Genomic DNA, 21,762 nt, shown 5'->3' with positions numbered 1-21,762 from the left:
ATATCTGACTCCGGGTTTTTATTGTTAAGATAATTAGGATTGTGCAACATTTATCCCAACCAAATTACTAAGTTTATATTTAGAACAATCCTCAGAAGAATGGAATAGGTTATATAAACTTTTTTTTTTTAAGGAATGTGTGTTCTTTACCCCTGCTTCCAAAAGGGGTGGGGGCTGTTATGTTATTTGTAAAATAGTTGCCAGGATAACTAGTGATGAACAATTTTACAATTAAGCAATGAACAGTTCAACAATAGAACGTGTACTGTAATAAGAATTAGAAACTAAATGCTGTTTCTTTTGGGTTTCTCTTATTTTGTATTTAATATATTTGTTTCAAAATACTATTACAGCTTGTTCAATTTATTTATTTATTTATTTATTTATGCTCATATAATTTAAATCATGGCAAGTTTCATTGGCAAAAGTATAGACAATCCTGAGCATAAGAGTCTTTCTTTGGGAAGCTGTTAAACCTGATGCTGGGTTAACTATGTTACCATTTGAAGACTAGGAGATGGGCTTGGTGGGTAAGAGTGCTTGCTGTGAAAGCAAGGTGACCTGAGTTAAAATTCCCAGCACTCATGTAAAAAGTGGACATGGCTGTAGCTAGAGTTTTCCTGCCTGGCCCACAGTCAGGACAAATCTCTGTCACCCGCCAGTCTCACAGCCACTCAGACCCAACCAAGTAAACACAGAGACTTATTTTGGTTACAAACTGTATGGCCGTGGCAGGCTTCTTGCTAACTGTTCTTATATCTTAAATTAATCTATTTCTATAAATCTATACCTTGCCACGTGGCTTGTGGCTTACTGGCATGTTCACATGCTGCTTGTCATGGTGGGCAGCTGGCAGTGACTCCTGCCTTCCTGTTCTTTTATTTCTCCTCTCTGTTAGTCCTGCCTATACTTCCTGCCTAGCCACAGCCAATCAGGTTTTATTTATTGACCAATCAGAGCAACTTGACATACAGACCATCCCCCAGCACAGCCAAGTGCAGACCATCTCAGACACCTGCACTCAGGCCCTTGGTCCTAATCATCCTTTATGTGGACCTGCTGGGTAAAGCCACGAGGAACCCAAGAATGGGCTCCCACAGGACATACAGAACATGGCTGTATATGCCTGTAACATCAGTGTGTTGGATGGAGGCAGGTGGATCCCAGAAGCTTGGTAGCCAGCCAGTCTAGTGGAAATGGTGAGTGAGCTTCAGGTTCATTTAGAGACTGTGTCTGAAAAGGTAAGCTGAAGAGTCTGGAGAGAGGGCTCAGCAGTTGACCTAATTTAAATTCCTCACACAAAATAATAAAAAACAAACAAAACCTATGTTTGTTATTGAGGAATCATGGGTTATTTTAGTGATGATATATGGCTCTGTAATTAGATGTTCACTGCATGTTATTTATTTAAATTAAAGTTTTGGTGTGAGTATGAGTGTGGAGGTCAGAGAACAACTTTGTGGAGTCTGTTCTCTCCTCTGCCTTGGGTTCCAGGGATCAACGTAGGTTGGCAGCCTTGTGCAGCAAGTGCCTTTACCCACTGAGACGTCTCACCAGCCCTTAAACCAGTATTTTAAGTGATAAGATAGCTTTTTTGGTATTGCTTGTTTGTTTTCAGACAAGGTCTCACTCTGGCACTCTGGTTTGGCCTGAAACTCACAGAGATCCCACTTGAGTCTATCTCCTATCCCCAGCTAAGATGGCTTGGTTTTTTGTTTGTTTGTTTGTTTAGTTTTCTTGTTCGAGACAGGGTTTCTCTGTCTCTGGCTGTCCTGGAAGTCGATTTGTAGACCAGGCTGGCCTCAAACTCAAAGAAATTCACCTGCTTTTGCCTCCCGAGTGCTGGGATTAAAGGTGTGCGCCACCACTGCCCTGGTGATAGCTTGTTTTTAATGTCCATTTCACATTTAAAAGTTTTAACTTAGAAATAATAAATAGTACATGAACTCAATTGATTTTCAGAAATGCTCACAAATAACCAACAGCATTGTCCCACTGTTCCCAGACTTTTTCTTTCTCTCCCTCCCTGCCCCCTCCCCCTTTTTTGGGAGACAGATTCTTATAATGTGTTGTCCATGCCTCCAATTTACAGTCTTTTTGCCTTGGTCTCTGAATGCTGGGACTGCAGGTGTGTATCACTACACCTAGCCTCTTACTTTTTTTTTTTTTTTTTTTAAAGTGTATTTTATTCTTTTAAATTATGTGTGTGTGTGGGTGAGTCTCCCTCCTCTAGTCCTGGCTCCTCTGCCAAGGCTGGGGCATGGTGTTGGGGTGCTCCTCCCCATTCATGCTGGAGTTTTGGCTGGTGTGGTGTGCAGATAGCCACGGTAGTTGCAAGTGAGTGAGTGCAGTAGCCACATCATGTCTGGAAGTTCGCATTTCATAGTTCTCCTCCCCATCCACCAGCTCTTACATTCCTTCTGCGTCCTCCTTGGAGATGCTCTCTGAGCCTTGGATGGCTGGGTGGGAATGGGGAGGTTGATGGATGATTCATCCACAGCTGAGCTCTCAGTTACTTAGGCCTTTGACCACTTATGGTGAGTTTGTTTTTAAACAGTTTTTTTTTTCATGGTCAAATATTAAAATAGAGTGGGGACATTTAAGGTGGAAAGTAAAAGTTCTTTAGTCACAGTTAAGAAAAACCACAGTTATTTGTTGGGAAGGCGTCTTACAAATATATCTTTTGAAAATGTAAATGAAGCCACTGTATAGTTTGTATAAATATGTGTTGTATATTTTAACTGGCTTCAGAGAACTCCATAGGATGGAATTTTCATAAGTTATTTAACTCATCTTAACAGTATGTAGGTTTCATTTAGGATTTTTTTAGTACAATTACCTCTTGGATGGTTTTCCAAAATGGTATGATTATATATGTAGACTTCTTCTTTTTTTTTTTTTTTTTTTTTTTGGTTTTTCAAGACAGGGTTTCTCTGTGTGGTTTTGGTGGCTGTCCTGGATCTTGCTCTGTAGACCAGGCTGGCCTTGAACTCACAGAGATCCACCTGGCTCTGCCTCTGGAGTGCTGGGATTAAAGGTGTGTGCCATCACTGCCCAGCTGTAGACTAGATTCTTAGAAGTGGTGTTAAATGGATGATTCTGGAATACTAAATATGATATTGGTGTGTACCCCAATATATTGACCAGGTCTTTGGTGGGCTATCTTTTTACTGCTATCTTTCTCATGGAGTCAGAATTCAGAATCAATATTTAGATTGTGGTTTTAGTATTTTATTTATTCATTTATTTTGTTTTTTTGAGATAAGTTTTCTCTGTGTAGCCCTGGCTGTACTGGATCTTGCTTTGTAGACCAGGCTGACCTTGATCTGCCTGCCTCTGTTCCTGAGTGCTGGTATTAAAGGGATGCGCCATCACTGCCTGGCTAATGCTGTTGATTCTTGAAAACAGAAAAGATTATTGACATAGAAGGACATGCACCATCACTGCCTGGCTAATGCTGTTGATTCTTGAAAACAGAAAAGATTATTGACACAGAAGTGGACATATCTGACTGAACAGAAAACTTCTGTATCTTTGTGGCTGCAGAACTTCTTTGTAGTTGGCTTGCAGAACTTGTGATTTCTCTGAGCATTTTGTAAATAATTTACACCTTGAGAGCACTGCACAGCCACAGTAATGGAACCTCAGGCTCTGGGTGGTATTAAGCACTTTAATAACTAATTGATTATCGCAGCTCCTTCCCTGTAGCATGAGTGAGAAGGGGAATCTACAACTCAGGGTGATAAAGCCTTCATTGAGATGTTTACACATCAGTCATCCATTAATACTCATATTTGTAGTGTTAGAAAAAACAGAAAAGGTTACTGATTGTTAAGTACATTTTGGGGATCGTTGAAGGGAATAGTTGGCTTTCATTTTAATCATAGCAGTTCCAGTGATGCTTTACCAAACCCTAAATCTCCCTGGTAGTTAATTTATTATTATGCATATGTGTGGACATATGTATCTGTGCAGGTGTGGGTGCACATGTGTGCACATGAGTGAGGAGGCCCAAGGTTGTTATTGGGAGTGTTCCTTTGAGCAGGGGTCTCTCAACTGAACCCAGGGCTCATCGAACCTCTTAGTCTAGCTAGCTAGGTTGTTCTTGGGATCCTGTCTCTGCCTTCTAAGTGCTGGAATTATAGGTGGGCTTCTGGGCCCACATGGCAGTTGTGTGGGTATTGGGGATCCAAACCCTGGTTTCTATACTTGCTTGACAAGCATCTTAATCTACTGAGTCACAACTCATCTCCCTAGGTCCTTGGTAGTCTAACTTGATTGCACTCCTCCCTAAGAGTTCTCCTGTGGATGTCACTCAGCAGCAATATAGACAATCCTTGGTCAAATAATTTCTTTTTTCTTCTTCTGGTTTTTGGAAACGGGGTTTCCCTGTGAAGCCCTGGCCATCTTGGAATTTGCTCTGTGGACCAGGCTTGCCTGAACGCAGAGATCTGCCTGCCTCTCCCTCCCGAGTGCTGGGATCAAAGGCATGCGCCACCACTGCCCGTCCCAAATAATTTCTTTTGAATAAAATACTTTAAAAGATAGTTCTATGGGGCTGGAGAGATGGCTCAGCAGTTAAGAACACTGGCTGCCCTTTCACAGGACTTGGGTTCAGTTCCCAGCACCCATATGGCAGCTCACAAATTTCCAGGGGATCAGACACTATCACACAGACATACATGCAGGCAAAACGCCAATGAGCACAAAATCAAGTTAAATCATTAAAATTTAAAAAAAGATAGTTCTATGTTAAAAGTTTAAACTCATGATGAAATTCAGTGAAATTTCTACTCCAGTAAACTGTTTGCCTGAGATGGGATGGAATTTTGAATAAATAACTTCTCTACTTTTAGTTGTATGACTTTAGATTGACAAACTATTAGTTTGTGTGCTTGTTTTATATGTAAGCAAAATGAGGATTGTAAATATATTTACCTTGTAGTTATGTGTTATTTAGCTAGTAGTACACAGAAGACTGTCTGCCACTTAATAAATATTAAGCCAGAACTATCATCATCGTCAACATAATTCAAATGAGATTTGTAACCTTCTCCAGAAGCTGGATAGCTCCTTTTAGGAAGACCAAATTCCCTGCAGGACGTGATCAGTTTGGTTTGTTTGCTTTTTGAGACTGGGTCTTGGTATGACACAGGTTAGCCTTGCACTCACTCCAGGGTTAGCCTTTGTGCATGATGTCACCACTGCATATGCAGCCACTTCCAGTTTAGTATAGAAACTCTCGTTTTGACTTGTGAGACATCTACCTTCAGATTTGTTTACAGCTGATGGGTTTTTATGTAATCACTACAAGAGACAAAGAAACTCACTGTTAAGTAAAGAAAGCAAGGGACAAAATGTGTACATTATCATTTGTATAAAAAATTGGAGGGCTGCAACCACACAGTAGTTTCATTTGTCGCTCTTAGAAAAAGACAGTCTGTTAGGAAGCTGGTGACAAGGATGGAAGACTTTATAGCTTTTATACTTAAATTTTTTTTTTAATGGGATCTTAGTTTCTTACTATGTAGCCTGAGCTAGTCTGGAACTCACAGATATCTGTCTACTTCTGCCTTCCCAAGTGCATCACCACACCTAGCTTGTTGGTTTGTGAGACAAGAATTTGCCATATAGTCCAGGTTGGACTGTAGCTTATGTCCCTCCTACCTCAGCCTTCCAAGTGCTGGGATTATAGGTTTGGACCACCATAGTTGGCTTTTGCTTTTTTTTTAATTGAACCATATTGATACATTCTAAATTACTAAAAACACATTAAAAATTGAAAAGTATTAGATCTGTTTTGAAATTTGGACAGACTTATTCATAAGCACTTCTTTTGGTAATACTGAAATTCAGTTGCACTTTTTTTTTTTTTGAGACATGATCTTACTATGTAATCCCGGCTGCTCTAGAGCTTACTGTGACACCAGGCAAACCTCAAATTGAGTGATCCTCCTACCTCTATCTTCTTAATGCTGAGGTTACAGACAATTCAGCACCATCCCCTAAATTCACATTTAGGGACTGGTGAGATAACTCAGAGGTTAAGAGCACATACTGCTCTTGAAGAGAGGAGTCTTGCAGAGGACCACATTGAGTGCCTATAACCCTGCCTTCAGGGGACTCTGATGCCTTTGGCCTCCATGAACATCTGTACTCCCATGCACATACCCACAGATGAACATAATTGAAAATAAAAAGAAATCTTTGTTTGGTTGGTTATCTATCAGTTTATTTATTTATTTATGTATTTATGTATTTATTTATTTATTTATTTATTTATTTGGGGAAAGGGTTTGTCAATCCAAAGTCATATAACTAAAAGTAGAGAAGTTATATATTCAAAATTTTATCTCATCTCAGGCAAGTAGACAATAGTCTGCTGCCTGAGTGCTAGGTTTAAAGGCTAAATAAATCTTTAAAAAAATTTACCTTGAGTAGGATTTCCAGTATTTCCACTTTAGTTTTGCAATTCCTCCCTTCCCTGGGCACACTGGGGAGTCCCTGGGTCTTGGCCCCTCTACCACTAAAGTATCTAACTAGTTCTGTTTTGTTTCTGTCAGAGGTCCAGCTTCCACCACTAAGCTTAATGTTTGTCCTCTTTCAGGGATTTGAGTCATAACCGGTTGTCTAACTGGAACATCAGCTTGGAATCACAAACTTTACAAGAAGTGTAAGTTATTTTTGTTTATTCAGTATTAAAGTCTTTGAAATAACCTAATTATGAATTTGAGTATTTTTGGTGTGTGTATGTGTGTGTATGTATTTGTGGTCTTGTATGTGCTTGTGGAGTCCAGAAATGTACATTAAGGTCTCCTGAATTGCTTGCCTACCTTATTTGTTTAAGATAATGTATTTATTTATCCTTTGAGAATTTCATATATTTTGACCATATTCTTTCCCTTTTTTCAAGTCCTCCCAGATCCTCACACATCTCCCTATCCACCCAACTTCATGTTCTCTCTATTTTTCTTGTTTTTGATTTGTTTTTCTTTCAAGACAGGACTTCTCTGTGTAGCCCTGGCTGTCCTGGAATTCACTGTGTAAACCAGGCTGGCCTCAAACTCAGAGATCCGCCTGCCTCTGCCTCCTGGGTGCTGGGATTAAAGGTGTGTGCCACCACTGTCCAGTGTTGGTTTTTGTTGTTGTTGTTGTTGTTGATTTGTTTTTTGAAACAGTGTCTTACTGTGTAGCCCTGGCTAGCCTGGAACTCACTTTGTAGATCAAGCTGTCTTTGAAATTACAGAATCCACTTGCTTCTGCCACCTAGTCCAGTGCTCTTTCTTTCTTAAAAACTAAACAAACAAACAAACAAACAAGTAAAATCCCTAAACAAACATGGAGTCTAATTTGTGTTAGCTGGCTATTCCTGAATATGGAGCCTTCCCTGAGTGTGGTTGATATACTCAGTATCACTCCATTGAAAAAAACTGATTTCCTCTCCCAGCAGTTACCAATTGTAAGTAGCTTTTTGTCTTGGAGTAGGACTTAGTGTCCACTTCCCCTTGGGGTTTTGTCTGGCTTGAGCTTGTGCATGCCATTGCAGTCTCTGAGTTCATGTGTGCATTTGCCCTGTTATGTCTAAGAAGACAGCTGTTTCCTTGAAGTCATCCGCCACCTCTGACTCTTAGGATCTTTCTGCCCCCTCTTTCTCATACATCCCTGAACTTTGGGAGGAGTGTGATACAGATATCCCATTTAGGACTGAGCATTCCAAATTTTATTAACTCTGCATGTTGATCAGTTAATTAACAGTCTACTTCAAGGAGACACTTCTCTGATAAGAGTTGAGAGATACATTGATCTATGAGTATAGCAATATGTCATTAAGAGTCTTTTTATTGATATGTTCATTTAACAGGATAATAGTAGTAGATTCCCCCTAGGGCCTATGATTTATCTAGTCTCAGGTTCTTGGCCTCATTCTACCTTAGTTTTTGAGGCAGCATCTCTAGACCTGACTCTCACTGATTCAGCTAGATTGACTGGTCATTGATCACCAGGGATCTGCCTAGTTCCACTTCCCCTTACCTCAGTACTGGGTGTACAGATGTGTACTACTCTATTCAGCTTTACATTGGTGCTGGGGATCTTAACTTGGTCCTTATATTTGCATACCAAGCACCAAACTTCCTTGGACTGTTTATTTCTCCAGCCTGAATTTGGGAATATTTAATCTAGAGATGCTGTGAAAAAAATTGAAGGAAGGGCTGGAGAGATGGCTCAGTGGTTAAGAGCACTTGCTGCTCTTCCAGAGGACCTGAGTTCCATTCCCAACAACCATGTGCGGCATCTCACAGCTATCCTACTGTCCTACCACCTTTTGAAACATTTTTTAAAATTAAAATGTATCACTTCTTAACCCCTTTTAAAAAACAGTGTTTTTATTATTTTATGTGTATGGGTGTTTTGGCTGCATGTTTGTTTGTGCACCATGTGCATGCGGGATCCACAAAGGCCAGAACAGGAAGTCAGATCCCCTGGAACTGGAGTTCCAGACAGTTGTGAGCTGCCATATGGGTGCTGGGAATCAAACCTGGGTCTTCTAGAAGAGCAACCAGTGCTATTAACAATGGAACCATCTCTTCAGCTCCTCAACTCCCTTTTTTAAAAAGATGGAATCTTGCTACATAGCTTAGACTGATCTAGAATGTCCTGTGTAGGTTTGCCTTGGATTACATGCCCTCCTCCACCCATCTTCTAAGGTCTGGGGTTGCTGGCATGTGTCATCATATCTGGTCCAAGCCTTTGTAATACTGATTTGTTGTTGTTGTTGTTGTTGCTATTCCTTTTTGAGACAGGGTCTTTCTGTTATAGTCCAGGTTGGTTTTGAACTTACATTCTCCTTCCTGTTCCTTCCAAGTAATGGGATTTCAGATGTGCTAAAACCACATCTAGCATTTAATACTGATTTTAATGGTAGAACATTACTATGAAGTAACACATTAAAATCTCCAATTTCTCAGAGCTGCAGAGATGGCTCAGCTTTGGTTAAGCTCACATACTGCACTTGAAGAGGACCTGAGTTTTGTTCCCATCATTCACATTGGGTGGCTTACTAGTTACTGCCTGTAACTTAAGCTTTAGGGGATCTGATGCCACTGCACTTATTTTGTACAACCTTCCTCTTCTCACATAATTAGAAATAATAAAAACTTAAAAAAAGAAAAGTATTCTAATTTTTCTAAACCACAATTTTATGTTAGTCTAAGTTATTCTGTGTTATAGGCCTTTTCACATTTGGGTACACTAGCATATTATCCAAAACCAGAATTCAGGAGGTAATTTCCACCATTAAACTTTCAAAACTGTTTTCTCTTTTGCTTAGGAAAATGAATTACAATGAGCTAACAGAGATCCCACATTTTGGAGAACCAACACCTAATATTACTCTACTTTCATTGTAAGTTAAGACTTCAGATCTTTTATTTAATTGTGAGTGTGTGTGTGTGTGTGTGTGTGTGTGTGTGTAGAAATCCCTGTTTTGGAGAACCAACACCTGCTATCACTCTGCTTTCACTGTTGTTTGTTTTTCAAGTGCCCATACTATTTATCCTAATTATTTAGTATCCTTGTGGCCTGGGATGAATCATTGGCAATAACTTCAGTATAATCCTTGTTTTGTAGAGTCCATAATCTCATATCAGAAATAAATGCGGATGCATTCCAGCTTTACTCTGCTCTCGAGAGTTTAGACCTCAGTTCCAATATAATATCAGAGATCAAGACATCTTCATTTCCTCAAATGTCGCTGAAGTACCTGTAAGTAAAATAGAGACCTGCATTTACCGAATTGATTGGAAGAGTAGTTTATGAGTAAACTGCAAGGGAACAGTGGGCTGGGCAGTAGCTGGTGTACTGCCTGCTTTCTAGATTTACTTTAAAGTGCATTTCTTTTTCTTTTTTTTTTTTTTTTTTGGTTTTTCGAGACAGGGTTTCTCTGTGTAGCTTTGCGCCTTTCCTGGAGCTCACTTGGTAGCCCAGGTTGGCCTCGAACTCACAGAGATCCGCCTGGCTCTGCCTCCTGAGTGCTGGGATTAAAGGCGTGCGCCACCAACGCCCGGCTTAAAGTGCATTTCTATCCTTCATCGGTTAACCACATTCCCTCAAATGTCTGTTGTTTATTTAATTTTGATATTCATTTGTAAAACAAGCTTAACTTTGGGCTTTTGGGGTTATTTATTCTTCTACTTCACCTGAAAAGAAAGTGTACTCTGTTGCCAGTAAAAAAATTGCTAGACATTGAGTGCAACGTTCAAGATTTAATTTTTAACATTGATTTGTTACTGTACATGGGGTGATGTAATACACATATCCTACAGTGAGAGTGTGGAGGTCAGAGGGCAACTTTGTGGAATTGTTTTTGTCTTCCATCTCTGTCTCTCTGTCTCTTTCTTTCTTTGCTTGGTTTTCTTTCTTTTCTTTTTTTTAATTGAATTAATTATTTTTTTAAAATAATTTTTTTTATTAAAAGATTTTTGTATTCATTTTACATACCAACCACAGATTCCCTTGTCCTCCCTCCTCCCACTCCCCAGCCTTCCCCCCCCCAGCCCACCCCCCATTTGGTTTTCTTTCTTTTGGTTTTTTGAGACAGGGTTTCTCTGTGTATTCTTGGCTGTCCTGGAACTCACTCTGTAGACCAGTCTGGCTTTGAACTCGAGATCCGTCTGCCTCTGCCTCCCTAGTGCTGGGATTAAAGGCGTGCGCCACTAGTCCTCAGTTTTTTTCTTCCATCTTTATGTGTGTTCCAGGGATGGAATTCAGGTTGTTAGGCTTGTTTGGCAAGTGTTTTTATTTGCTAGGCCATCTTGTCAGCCCAAGATGGCTGACATTTTGGTACTGGAAACCAAATCTAGGATCTTGTCATGCTAGGCGGTTGCTGTCCCATGAGCCATACCTCCAGTCCTGATCAGCTTTTGTAATTTACTTTTGTACAAAGTAAATAGGAATGATTTGTTACTGTTTGTTAAACAGTGGCTTACCCTGTGTATTGATGATGATAGTTAGCCTGCATGCCAGTTTCTAAAGCATATTCATGCACACTATTTTGTAACATCCTAAATGAAGTGGAGCTTTACTTTCTACCCCGTTGTATTGAGACAGGGTTTCACTGTGTTGTCCTGGCAGGCCTGGAACTTACCACGTAGACCAGGCTTGCCTCAAACTCACAGAGATCTATCTACCTCTATCTTGCAAGAGCTGGGATTAAGGGTATGTACCACCATGCCCCACCTTCCCCTGATTTTAAGGCTGGGGTTCAAACCCTTAGGACCTTGCCATATGCACGCCATCACTGAGCTATACCTACAGCCCTAACATAATTAATTTTTTAGATAAAGGGAGAAAGCAATTAAGTGATTTGTGAACTAAAATAGCAGTTAAGGAGCTGAGGAGATTGCTCAGTGGGTACAAGTGCTTGGCTCTGCAAGCACAAGAACCTGAGTTCAAATCCCAAATACCCTATGATGATAGGGACGTGGCTGTGTGTGTCTGTAACTCCAGCATTGGGGGTAGTGAGAGGCATATCCTGAGAGTTTGATGGCCAGTCAGCCTAGCCAAAATGATAGGTAGATTCCTGATTCCATGGGAGACTGAGCTTCTGGTTCCACGAGAGACCCTGTCTTGAGGTAATAAGTCAGAGAATGATAGAAGTAGCTCTCTCTTCCCCCATCCTGCTCTGGCCTCTACACCCACATACACACAATGTGCATACTCAATTGAATAACACATACACACACACACACACACACACACACACACACACACATACACAAAATATCAGTTAAGATTCTTTTTTGATTCATAAGCATGATGATTGGGTATTCATGCCTTTGCATGATATGTGCTTCCCGTGATGTTGTTGCAACCTTGGCACATGACTTGTCTGACATGAAAATAAACAGCCTGATTTGGGGTCTGGGGAGATAGCAGTCTAATGTTTTGTCAAAATGTGTATAGTTAATTGATGGAATTGGAGCCAGAGTTACAGACTTTGGTTAGTTATCACTGTTTCTTTTCTTTTGCTGCTACCTTGTCATTTTAGGAATTTGAGTAATAATAGGATAACCACCTTGGAGGCCGGTTGCTTTGACAACTTATCAGGTTCTTTATTAGTGGTAAAATTAAACCGGAACCGAATTAGCATGATTCCACCTAAAGTCTTCAAGCTGCCTCATCTCCAGTTCTTGTGAGTAACAAAATTGATGGATTGTAAGAGACAAGTTTTCCTTTACAGTAGTTTTTAAGTTACTGTTAGAGTAGCTCAGCCAATTTTCTAACTGTAAAATTTTTTGTTTAAGGGAACTGAAAAGAAACAGGATTAAAATTGTAGAAGGCCTTACCTTCCAAGGGCTTGATTCCTTACGCTCACTGAAAATGCAACGGAATGGAATTAGCAAACTCAAAGATGGAGCATTTTTTGGCTTGAATAATATGGAAGAATTGTAAGTACTAGGACAGGGAGAGTTGGGAGGAATCTTTCTGGGCTTTTAATGTTAGTAACAGAGATACACGGTTTTTCTGATGTGAGGTAAAAGGCAAACAACCTTCACTTTCTTCTCCCTTTCTTCTCCTCCTCCCCTCCAAGATTGAACCCAGGCCTTACACATGCTGCACACCTTGCTTTCGTACAGACTTTTAAGTTTTTTTAGTTAACTGGTATTTTGTTAGCATTCTTAAACTTTTCAATCTAAAAATAAATTATATTGTTTTGACTCAAAATTACCAGAATTTATCTGAATCAGGAATCTTGTACTACTTGATGTGTTGGTTTTGTAGCTACTTAGTCACTTTAGGGCTAGATCTTAAGTTTCTTGGGTCACTAGAGTTCAGCCAAGGTGTCTGTCAAAGCATTTAATGGAGATTTACAGTCGTGGTATTGAACGCCTTGTTGGAGTTACTCACTTCTCTCTGTAATTGTACAGAGAGCTGGAACATAATAACCTCACAGGAGTGAACAAAGGGTGGCTGTATGGCTTGCGAATGTTACAGCAGCTCTATGTGAGCCAGAATGCTATCGAGAGGATCAGCCCTGACGCATGGGAGTTCTGCCAGAGACTGTCTGAACTGTAAGTGTGGAGTGGGGTTTCATGGGAGGGTGTGAGACTAGAGCAGATTGGAGGAATTATAATTGCTCATGCTTGTCATGAGATCTGTTTCCTCAGTCTTTGTTAGAAACACTAAACTTAGCATGTCAATGGAGTAAAATTTGTAGGTTGGGCTAAATATAATAATTTTTTGACTTTCAGTGTTTCTTGTTTTTCAGGGATTTGTCCTATAACCAGCTGACCCGCCTTGATGAATCTGCCTTTGTGGGTTTGAGTTTCCTAGAGAGATTGAATTTAGGGGACAATAGAGTCACTCATATTGCTGATGGTGTATTTAGGTTTCTTTCCAATCTTCAAACACTGTAAGTTTTTAATTTTTTTTTTGCTTTATTTTTTTTTAATTTGTTTCAGAATGAAACTAAGCAAATTAATGAAAATAACTATGTGAAAATGGATATATGTTAGCATTTTGTGTTTCTTTTGTTCTCTATCCCATAAGTACACCTTAGAGCAATTTATACTTTAATTCTGACTAATCTCCTAACAGCAAAGCCTCTCCAGGTCAGTTGGCAGTGTTAGAATGTCGTCATCTGCTTGTTCCCTTGATGGATCGTGTACCACAACGCCTGGCTTTGTCTGGAAGGATGCAGCTGTGGAGTGGTAGCGGTCTATACTACTACACTGTTAGAAGTTTGCTGCATGTCGTGTGTGTGTGTGTGTGTGTGTGTGTGTGTGTGTGTGTGTGTGTGTGTGTGTGTGTGTGTCTGTGTGTGTGTGCTGTGTGTGTCTGTGTGTGTCTGTCTGTCTGTCTGTCTGTCTGTCTTTGGGGGCAGTGCTGTGGATTAAAACTTGAGCATACTAAGCCAGCACTTTACCACTGAGCTACATCTTCATGGTTTGCCCCAAGGAAACTAACCCCTTTTTTCTTTTTGGTGACAAGATCTCAATGTGTAGCTTAGGTTGGGCTTGAATTCTTAGCTCTGCCTTACAGGTACAGGGATTATAGATATGTATTATCATGCCTGGTTAAATGGGTGTGTGTGTGTGTGTGTGTGTGTGTGTGTGTGTGTGTGTGTGTGTATGTATGTGTATGTATGCGCACGCGCTGCTACATATGGTGCTGCTGCTGTTGGTTGATTATTGGCCTTGTTCAGGGGAATGCTCCCCTAGCATACACAAGGCCAGTAATCAGTCAACAGAAGCACTACTGATGAGTTTCATTAAGATTGCTTATAGGAGTCTGGCTCGGGTACCAGTAGCCATAAGATTGAAGAAAGTATCTCTTCCCTCCCCCATCAACCATTAACTGTGTAAATCCTCAGTGAGGTGTGGGGCCTTGTGAGCCCCTTTTTCCTCCATTAAAGAATGTTGATGGGCCTTATCTTTTTTTCCCCCTTTATGAAATTTATTTTCTTACATAAATTACGTATCTGGGCAGACAGCCTTCACTTTATTGCACTAGTAAGTAGCACATGAGGTTTGTGTTTTTCAACGTAGCACTGGTCTACCAGGTACTGTAGAAGAGGATGAGGAAAAGCCAGGACCTGCTCTGGAGGCCAGGGGTTGGGTGGGATGGGGTGAGGTATAGAACAACAATAACTCTTCTAACAACTGGTTTTCTCCCAGGAGATGGGCCTCGTTTTACATAGGTCATCACAGCTTCTGGGAGTTTAAGATTGTTATGCTATATAAGAGATAGGCTCCAAACTTTGGGACCTACCCACCAATGGGAAGGAGACACAATAAGTATAAAGATTGATTTATTCATTCTTTATACAGTGTGCTGCCTGAATATATGCCTGCACACCAGCTCTCATTCTAGATGGTTGTGAGCCACCATGTGGGTGCTGGGAATGGAACTCAGGACCTGCGGAAGAGCAGCCAGTGCTCCTAACATCTGAGCCATCTCTCCAGCCCCTATGGCTGAGTCTTAAATACTCTGTCCTCTTCACTTTGACCAGTTATGAGTCTCTGCAGTTAACTGGTGGCTCTCTCCAAAAAGAAGCTTCTCTGATCAAAACTGTCATCAGTAATCATATTCAATTATTTAGAAGTCAGATGTTGGGCTCATCATGATCATTAGGAAAATAATAGCAGTTGCTTCCTCACTAGGGCCCACACCTTTCCTAGCCATGGACTTTTGACCATGTTTATGGAGCAAGCCTCAAATACAATCACAAAGTGGTTGGATAACAGGCGTGTTGATGTTAATACCAGTAGGTACATCTTGCCTTGCAAGTCAGTAGTGTTACACACAGAGTCCATGGCTGAGTAAGACTGTTGATAACAATACTTCTTCAGCACTGTGAGACTAGTCAGCAGGAAGGAAGCTTTCAACCTAGTTCTAGTGTGATTCCTCTGTCCTGAGACCAAAGCATATGGTACCTTCAGCAGCTGTCTTACGGTCTAGTTCTGGTGGGCAGCCAACAGCAGTAGCAATCTCCTGTATTGTTTTGGGGGCATTTGGGGCCTTTCTGTCTAATCGCTTGTAGGGAGGCAACCCACCCTGGCCCTGGGGTTCTCATTTAACATCATATGGCTTCTGGTAGCAGCTTTATTCTCTCGTGCATGGTACCACCATTAAACCTCTGTTTTCTTTTGAAATTTTATTTTTTTAATTAGCTTACCAAGTATCAGGTTTTCCTAGGGGTAGATAGAGGTTTTTTCCATATCCATAGCTTTGACTCTTTCCCACCCTTTCCTCTCCCTCCTCTCCTCCTCTTCCCCTCCTCTTCCCCTACTCCACTGCTTCCTTTCCCATGTAAACTTTTCCACTTTTTGTTTTCCCTTCTACTTTTGTATCTAATGAGTTCTATCCCTTCCCCCTAAAAATGTCTTTTGTCCCTTCTTAGGGGCCCTGTTCTCATAATTTAGATTCTTAATGCCTATTTATTAGAATTCTTGGTGATTATCACATTCAAAATTAATAAATGGTTTCAGGAAAGAGATAGGCTCCAAACTTTGGGACCTAATCACCATTGAGAAGGAGACACAATAAGTATAAGAAAAAAACTTAGGATACACGCTGTCTAGTTACTATTATACTTGGTTACTTAGTTCTGTTGCTGTGAAGAGACACTATGTCCAAGGCAGCTCTTATAAAGGAAAGAATTTAATTAGGGTCTTGCTTATAGTTTCAGAGGGTTTGTCCATGAACATCCTAGCAGGGAGCGTGGCAGCAGGTAGGAGCAGTGGCTAAGAGCTTACATCCTGACCATCAGGCAGCAGACAGAAAAACTAGGTTTGTTGCGGGCTTTTGAAACCTCAAAACCTACGCCTGGTGACACATCTCCTCTAACAAAGCCACACCCCCTCCAGCAAGGACACACTTGTTCAGCAGGGACACAGCACAGTCCTTCCCAAACAGTTCTACCTGGAGATCAAGCATTCAAACATGAATCTATGGGAGCCAGTCTCATTCAAACCACCACATTCCACCTCCTGCCCCATAGGCTTGTAGCTATATCATAATGAAAAATGCATTCCATTCAACTTTAAAAGTCCCCATCGTCTTTCATACCCTCAACACTATTTAAAAGACGAAAGTCTCTTCCAAGACTCAAGGCAATCTTCTAATTGTAATCCCCTGTAAAATAAAAAATCAAATCACATATTTCCAACATACAGTGACACAGTACATACATTACCATTCCAAAAGGGAGGAAAGGGAACATGGTGAGGAAACACTAAACCAAAGCAGGACCAAAACCCAGCAGGGAAAACTCCAAATTCTCTATCTCTGTGCCCAGTGTCTTGACTTATTAGATGGCTTTTTATATCCCCCCCCCTTTTTTCCCCCAGCTTTGTTGACTGCAACACACTTCTCTCTCTTGGACTGGTTCCACACCCTGTCTGTAGCTCTCCTTGACAGGCATCCAAGGTTCTGGCATCTCCAACATCTTGGTATCTCCAATGTAATTACCCAGGCTTCACCTTCATAGCTTCATGAAATGGCCTCTTTGGGTCACCATGCAGGGACTCCCTTGCCACACTTTGCCCTAGCGGCTTTCCTTAACTGCTGAGGACTTATTCTACAACCCCTTTCTTATATCCTTGATCAAACCAGAACCATGTTGCCAAAAGTGCCAAGTTCTGCTGCCTGGGCTAAAACCTGGTCCCTTCCATGACTTATATTTGCATAAACTTTGACTTGGTGGTATTTCCTTTGGGATATAAACTTGCCTTTTTACAAGTTGTAGGATTAGCTAAGTTGGATTTTGCCCTGAGGTAACATTCCTTTTATTCCATTTAGCATCAGACCTTTCTTTAAACTTCCCATCTCTGTGAACATAGGGCTTGCTTGGCTCCAACATTACATTTCCTGGTGGTCTTTCCTCTTAAAACTGTATGTTTTGTATTTCTTTTTGCATCTATGGCTCCTTTTAATTGTAGATCTGTGTAACCGTCATCACTGATAACCACATAACACAGTCAACGCTAGGCTGCTTTGAAATCTCTGCCAATGACATTTGTCCAAACCTCTTCAATTTAGTCTTTGGCAGATTTTTTGAACAAAGGGCAGAAAGCGGCCACATTCTTTGCCAACATATCACATGAGTTGTCTCTAAATATTCTTCCCCTCTGACCTTTTGAACTGGGCCTCCATAGGCCACATTGCTGTCAGCACTGCTGCCTTCCATACTCCTACTAGGACAGCCCAGTTAAGCCCTACTTACAGCATTCAACTGCTTTCCTAATTCAAAGTCCCAGAGTCTTCCATATTTCTGTAAGTAACAGTATGGTCAGGCTGTCACAGCAATACCCCAGTCCCCAATACCAATTTCTATCTTAGTTCTACTGCTGTGATGAAACACTATGACCAAAGCAACTTATAAAAAGAAGCATTTAATTGGGGACTTGGTTACAGTTTCAGAGGGTTAGTCCATAACCATCATGGCAGGGAGCATGTAGGTAGCAGGCAGGCAGACATGGCACTGCCCCAGTAGTTGAGAGCTTACATCTGATCTACAAAATGGAGACAAAGCGAACAAGACTGAACCTGACGTGGGGTTTTGGAACCTCAAAGTCCATCCCCAGTGTACACCTCCTCAAACAAAGCCACACCCCCTAATCCTTCCCAAATAGTTCCACTAACTGAGGATCAAGCATTCATCTGTAGGAGCCTTGGGGGCCAGTTCTCATGCAAACCACTTCATATACATACATACAAAAATACACCTGTATATGTAGACCAAACTGACCTTAAAATCAGAGAGATCTGCTTACTTCTGCCTCTATACCTCACTGATTATGTTTCCTTTTATTTCCTTTTATTTTATTTTTTTGTCTCTTGAGACAAGGTCCTGCTGTGTTAACCCAGGCTGGCTTTGAACTTTTCATCTTCCTGTCTTAGTCTCCTAAGTCCTGGGATTATTGGCATGAGCCACCATGCCTCTGTGGGTCAATCATTTCTATTTATTTTCTGCTGTGGAGGAGGGGAATGTCCTGAAGAAGTGATAGTAAACAAAAATGAGCTGTGTTAGCATTTTACTTGAAGAAGGCTAAGCAAGAAGAAGCCTCTCGGCATCCATACAACTTTATATAATCTTATAAATCAGAAAGTGTGTGCCTTAGTTTAGTATAAGATGACTTTAGGAAGCAAGTGATTAAATATATTTTTTCAAGTTTTGCTTATTTATTATGTATATAGTTTTCTGCCTGCATGGATGCTTGCAGGCCAGAAGAAAGCACCAGATCTCATTAGAGATGGTTGTGAGCCACCATGTGGTGGCTGGGAATTAAACTCTTAACTGCTGAGCCATCTCTGCAGCCTGTGATTAAATTTTTTTTTAAATTTATTTATTATGTATACAGCATGTATGACTGCAGGCCAGAAGAGGGCACCAGATCTCATTACAGGTGTTTGTGAGCCACCATGTGGTTGCTGGGAATTGAACTCAGGACCTCTGGAAGAGCAGTCAGTGCTCTTAATCTCTGAGCCATCTCTCCAGCCCTAAATATTTTTAATATAACTGATATTTTGTCATTACATGGTGTATACAATTGTAATTCCTCTGAGAATGGCATAGTGGATTTTAAAAGACCATACTTTTCAAGAAAACACAGTGACTACACTAGCACCTGGGCATACCATTTTCCTTCCCAAGAGGAATGTTGGTTTGCTCTTGAGCTGTGAAGCTCTGTGTTGGTATTACTCTTGGAGCTATTTTAAGTTTAAGGGCCTAGAGGAAGGCTTGGAACACCCAGAAATCCCATGAGTCTAAAATTACATTTGTAAGCTGTATCTATCTTCTTTATCTTGGAACCCTCCTTTTTGTAGGACCCCATCTACAATTTTTAATAGGCTAGTATCGTTAGATATGGTTAACTAGGAAGATTAGTAATCTAAGCAGGTTAATTGGCTTATTTTTTTATTTATTCATTTATTTGTTCTTATTTATTTATTTTTGAGACAGGGTTTCTTTATGAAGTTCTGGCTGTCCTGGAACTCACTATGTAGATCAGGCTGCCTTGAACTCACCGAGATCCTCCTGCTTCTGCCTCCTGAGTACTAGTACTAAAGACATGTGCCATTACCCCTGCTTAATATATCAATTCTTCTGTTTATCACAAATATTTCTTTCAAAAGCAAAACTGAGTCTTCACCATAAATAATTGTTAAAATAAGAATCAAAATTAGCATGTGTCCCTTTACGCTGCCATACCAGGATGCTGTCTAGTGGTCGTATTGGCTAACAACTTTTTTCTCCCTGACACTTTCAGAGATTTGAGAAACAATGAAATTTCATGGGCCATAGAAGATGCTAGTGAAGCCTTTGCTGGACTCAAAAGTCTCACTAAATTGTATGTATCCGTGATGTTTATCTTTTCAAGGAGTAGTTGTAAATATTATTGGATAATGTTTCTTTTATGACCAGAAAATCTGAGCCTTCCTACCGTCTCCTAAAGGAAGGAGCTTTGTTTGTTTGTTTGTCAAATAGTTTGTTGTGTTTAGGCACTTTTTATTTATATTGCTATGGAAATTAAGTTTTTTATTTTTATTTATTTTTTATTTATTTATTTTTTTCGAGACAGGGTTTCTCTGTGTAGCTTTGCACCTTTCCTGGAACTCGCTTTGGAGACCAGCTGGCCTTGAACCACAGAGATCCGCCTGGCTCTGCCTCCCGAGTGCTAGGATTAAAGGCGTGCGCCACCACCGCCCAGCGACCAAGTTTTTTATTTCTTACTTTCAGGTTAGCACTGTAAGAGATAGGTTTCATCCCAGTGTGTTCATCTATATGTTTCATTATTCTTTGTTCTCATTCATTCCCCTCCCTTACTGTCCTCTTTCTATTTCCTCCCTGCTTGGGTTGGTTCCATTTTTACATCCAGGTAGTTCTTTCTGTTTTCTTTTGACTTATGCACCATTCTCTGTTTCCTACCACCCTCAAGATCTCTTCCTCCCCTCTCATGATCCCTTTTCTAGTTTCATGACCTACAAACACATATATCCAGGTGGTGGTGGTGCACGCCTTTAATCCCAGCACTCGGGAAGCAGAGGTAGGTGAATCTCTGTGAGTTTGAGGCCAGCCTGGTCTACTGAGTGAGTTCCAGGAAAGGTGAAAAACTACACAGAGAAACCCTGTAGCTAGAGTTTTCCTTCCTGGCCCACAGTCAGGACAAATCTTTGTCACCTGCCATTCCCACAGCCGCTCAGACCCAACCAAGTAAACACAGAGATTTATATTGCTTACAAACTGTATGGCCATGGCAGGCTTCTTGCTAACTGTTCTTACAGCTTAAATTAATCCATTTCCATAAATCTATACCTTGCCATGCGGCTCATGGCTTACCAGCATCTTCACATGCTGCTTGTCCTGGTGTCGGCTGGCAGTGACTCCTTCTGCCTTCCTGTTCTTTCTTTTCTCCTCTCTGTTAGTCCCGCCTATAGTTCCTGCCTAGCCATTGGCCAATCAGTGTTTTATTTATTGACCAACCAGAGCAACACATTTGCCACACGTATATAATTCTAAATCTAGGTTCTGCTTATGAGAGAAAATGTTTGGCTTTATCCATTTTCCTACAAATTCAATAACTTAATTTTTCTTTGTGGCTGCATAAAATTCTGTTGTATGTATGTGCTATCTTTTCGTTATCCATCCATGTTTTAGTGGACACCTAGGCTGTGGCATATTGACTTAGAGTCCTTCAGGTATGTATTTACCAGTAGTTTAGTTGGGCCATATGGTAGTTTTATTTTCAGTTTTTGAAGGACCCTCCATACTGGTTTCCATAGTGACTATAAGTGTACGCTCTCAACACTGTGGGATTTAAATAAGTTACAGAATAGAGTTTTCCATTCAAGTAAGAGAAGAGCTTTGAGAAAATGTAGTTGAGTTTGTATTGTGTTTAATCATGTGAGATGTATGGGGAATATGTCTAATAATAGGAGAAAATATTCTCCATGAAGCATTTTACATCTCCTATAAGAAGGATTTCACCAAAGATTTATGCTTGTCTGAATGTCTTTAATCTGACCATCTTTTATTAAGGAGAGAAATGGGAAATTTAACCTTACATAGCATTGGCAAATTACTTAAGTGGTTAGGATGACTGTTCAGAGGAGCTCTGAAATCTCAACAGAAGCTTTTGTGTTGTGCTTTGCATTAATTAGTAAGTTCATAACTTTCTTAAAAATGCTTGCTTTCACTAAGCTATAGTTCAGTGTATATAATTTCCCCCCTCCTCAGTTGTGTTTCAATAAAGCTCAGAG

General features: G+C 40.5%; 1 protein-coding gene and 1 non-coding gene across 3 annotated transcripts in view; both read left to right on the top strand.

Moving 5' to 3' along the window:
* Positions 1-21,762, top strand: part of Lrig2 (leucine rich repeats and immunoglobulin like domains 2) — a 61,144-nt gene that overhangs the window by 11,933 nt on the left and 27,449 nt on the right. For both annotated transcript variants that reach the window (XM_028889915.2, XM_028889914.2), the window contains exons 2-9: positions 6,608-6,673; positions 9,329-9,403; positions 9,628-9,762; positions 12,047-12,190; positions 12,303-12,446; positions 12,927-13,070; positions 13,268-13,411; positions 19,773-19,853. In XM_028889915.2, the coding sequence (XP_028745748.1) occupies positions 6,608-6,673; positions 9,329-9,403; positions 9,628-9,762; positions 12,047-12,190; positions 12,303-12,446; positions 12,927-13,070; positions 13,268-13,411; positions 19,773-19,853 (933 nt within the window). The remainder of the gene's footprint in view (positions 1-6,607; positions 6,674-9,328; positions 9,404-9,627; positions 9,763-12,046; positions 12,191-12,302; positions 12,447-12,926; positions 13,071-13,267; positions 13,412-19,772; positions 19,854-21,762) is intronic.
* LOC114707277 lies at positions 11,791-11,893 on the top strand. Its single transcript, XR_003736627.1, has one exon. It is a non-coding gene; the product is annotated as a small nucleolar RNA U13 (small nucleolar RNA).

Source organism: Peromyscus leucopus, chromosome 6, assembly GCF_004664715.2.
Source record: "Peromyscus leucopus breed LL Stock chromosome 6, UCI_PerLeu_2.1, whole genome shotgun sequence".
NCBI classification, from domain to species: domain Eukaryota; kingdom Metazoa; phylum Chordata; class Mammalia; order Rodentia; family Cricetidae; genus Peromyscus; species Peromyscus leucopus.
This window is presented reverse-complemented; position numbering and strand designations above follow the sequence as displayed.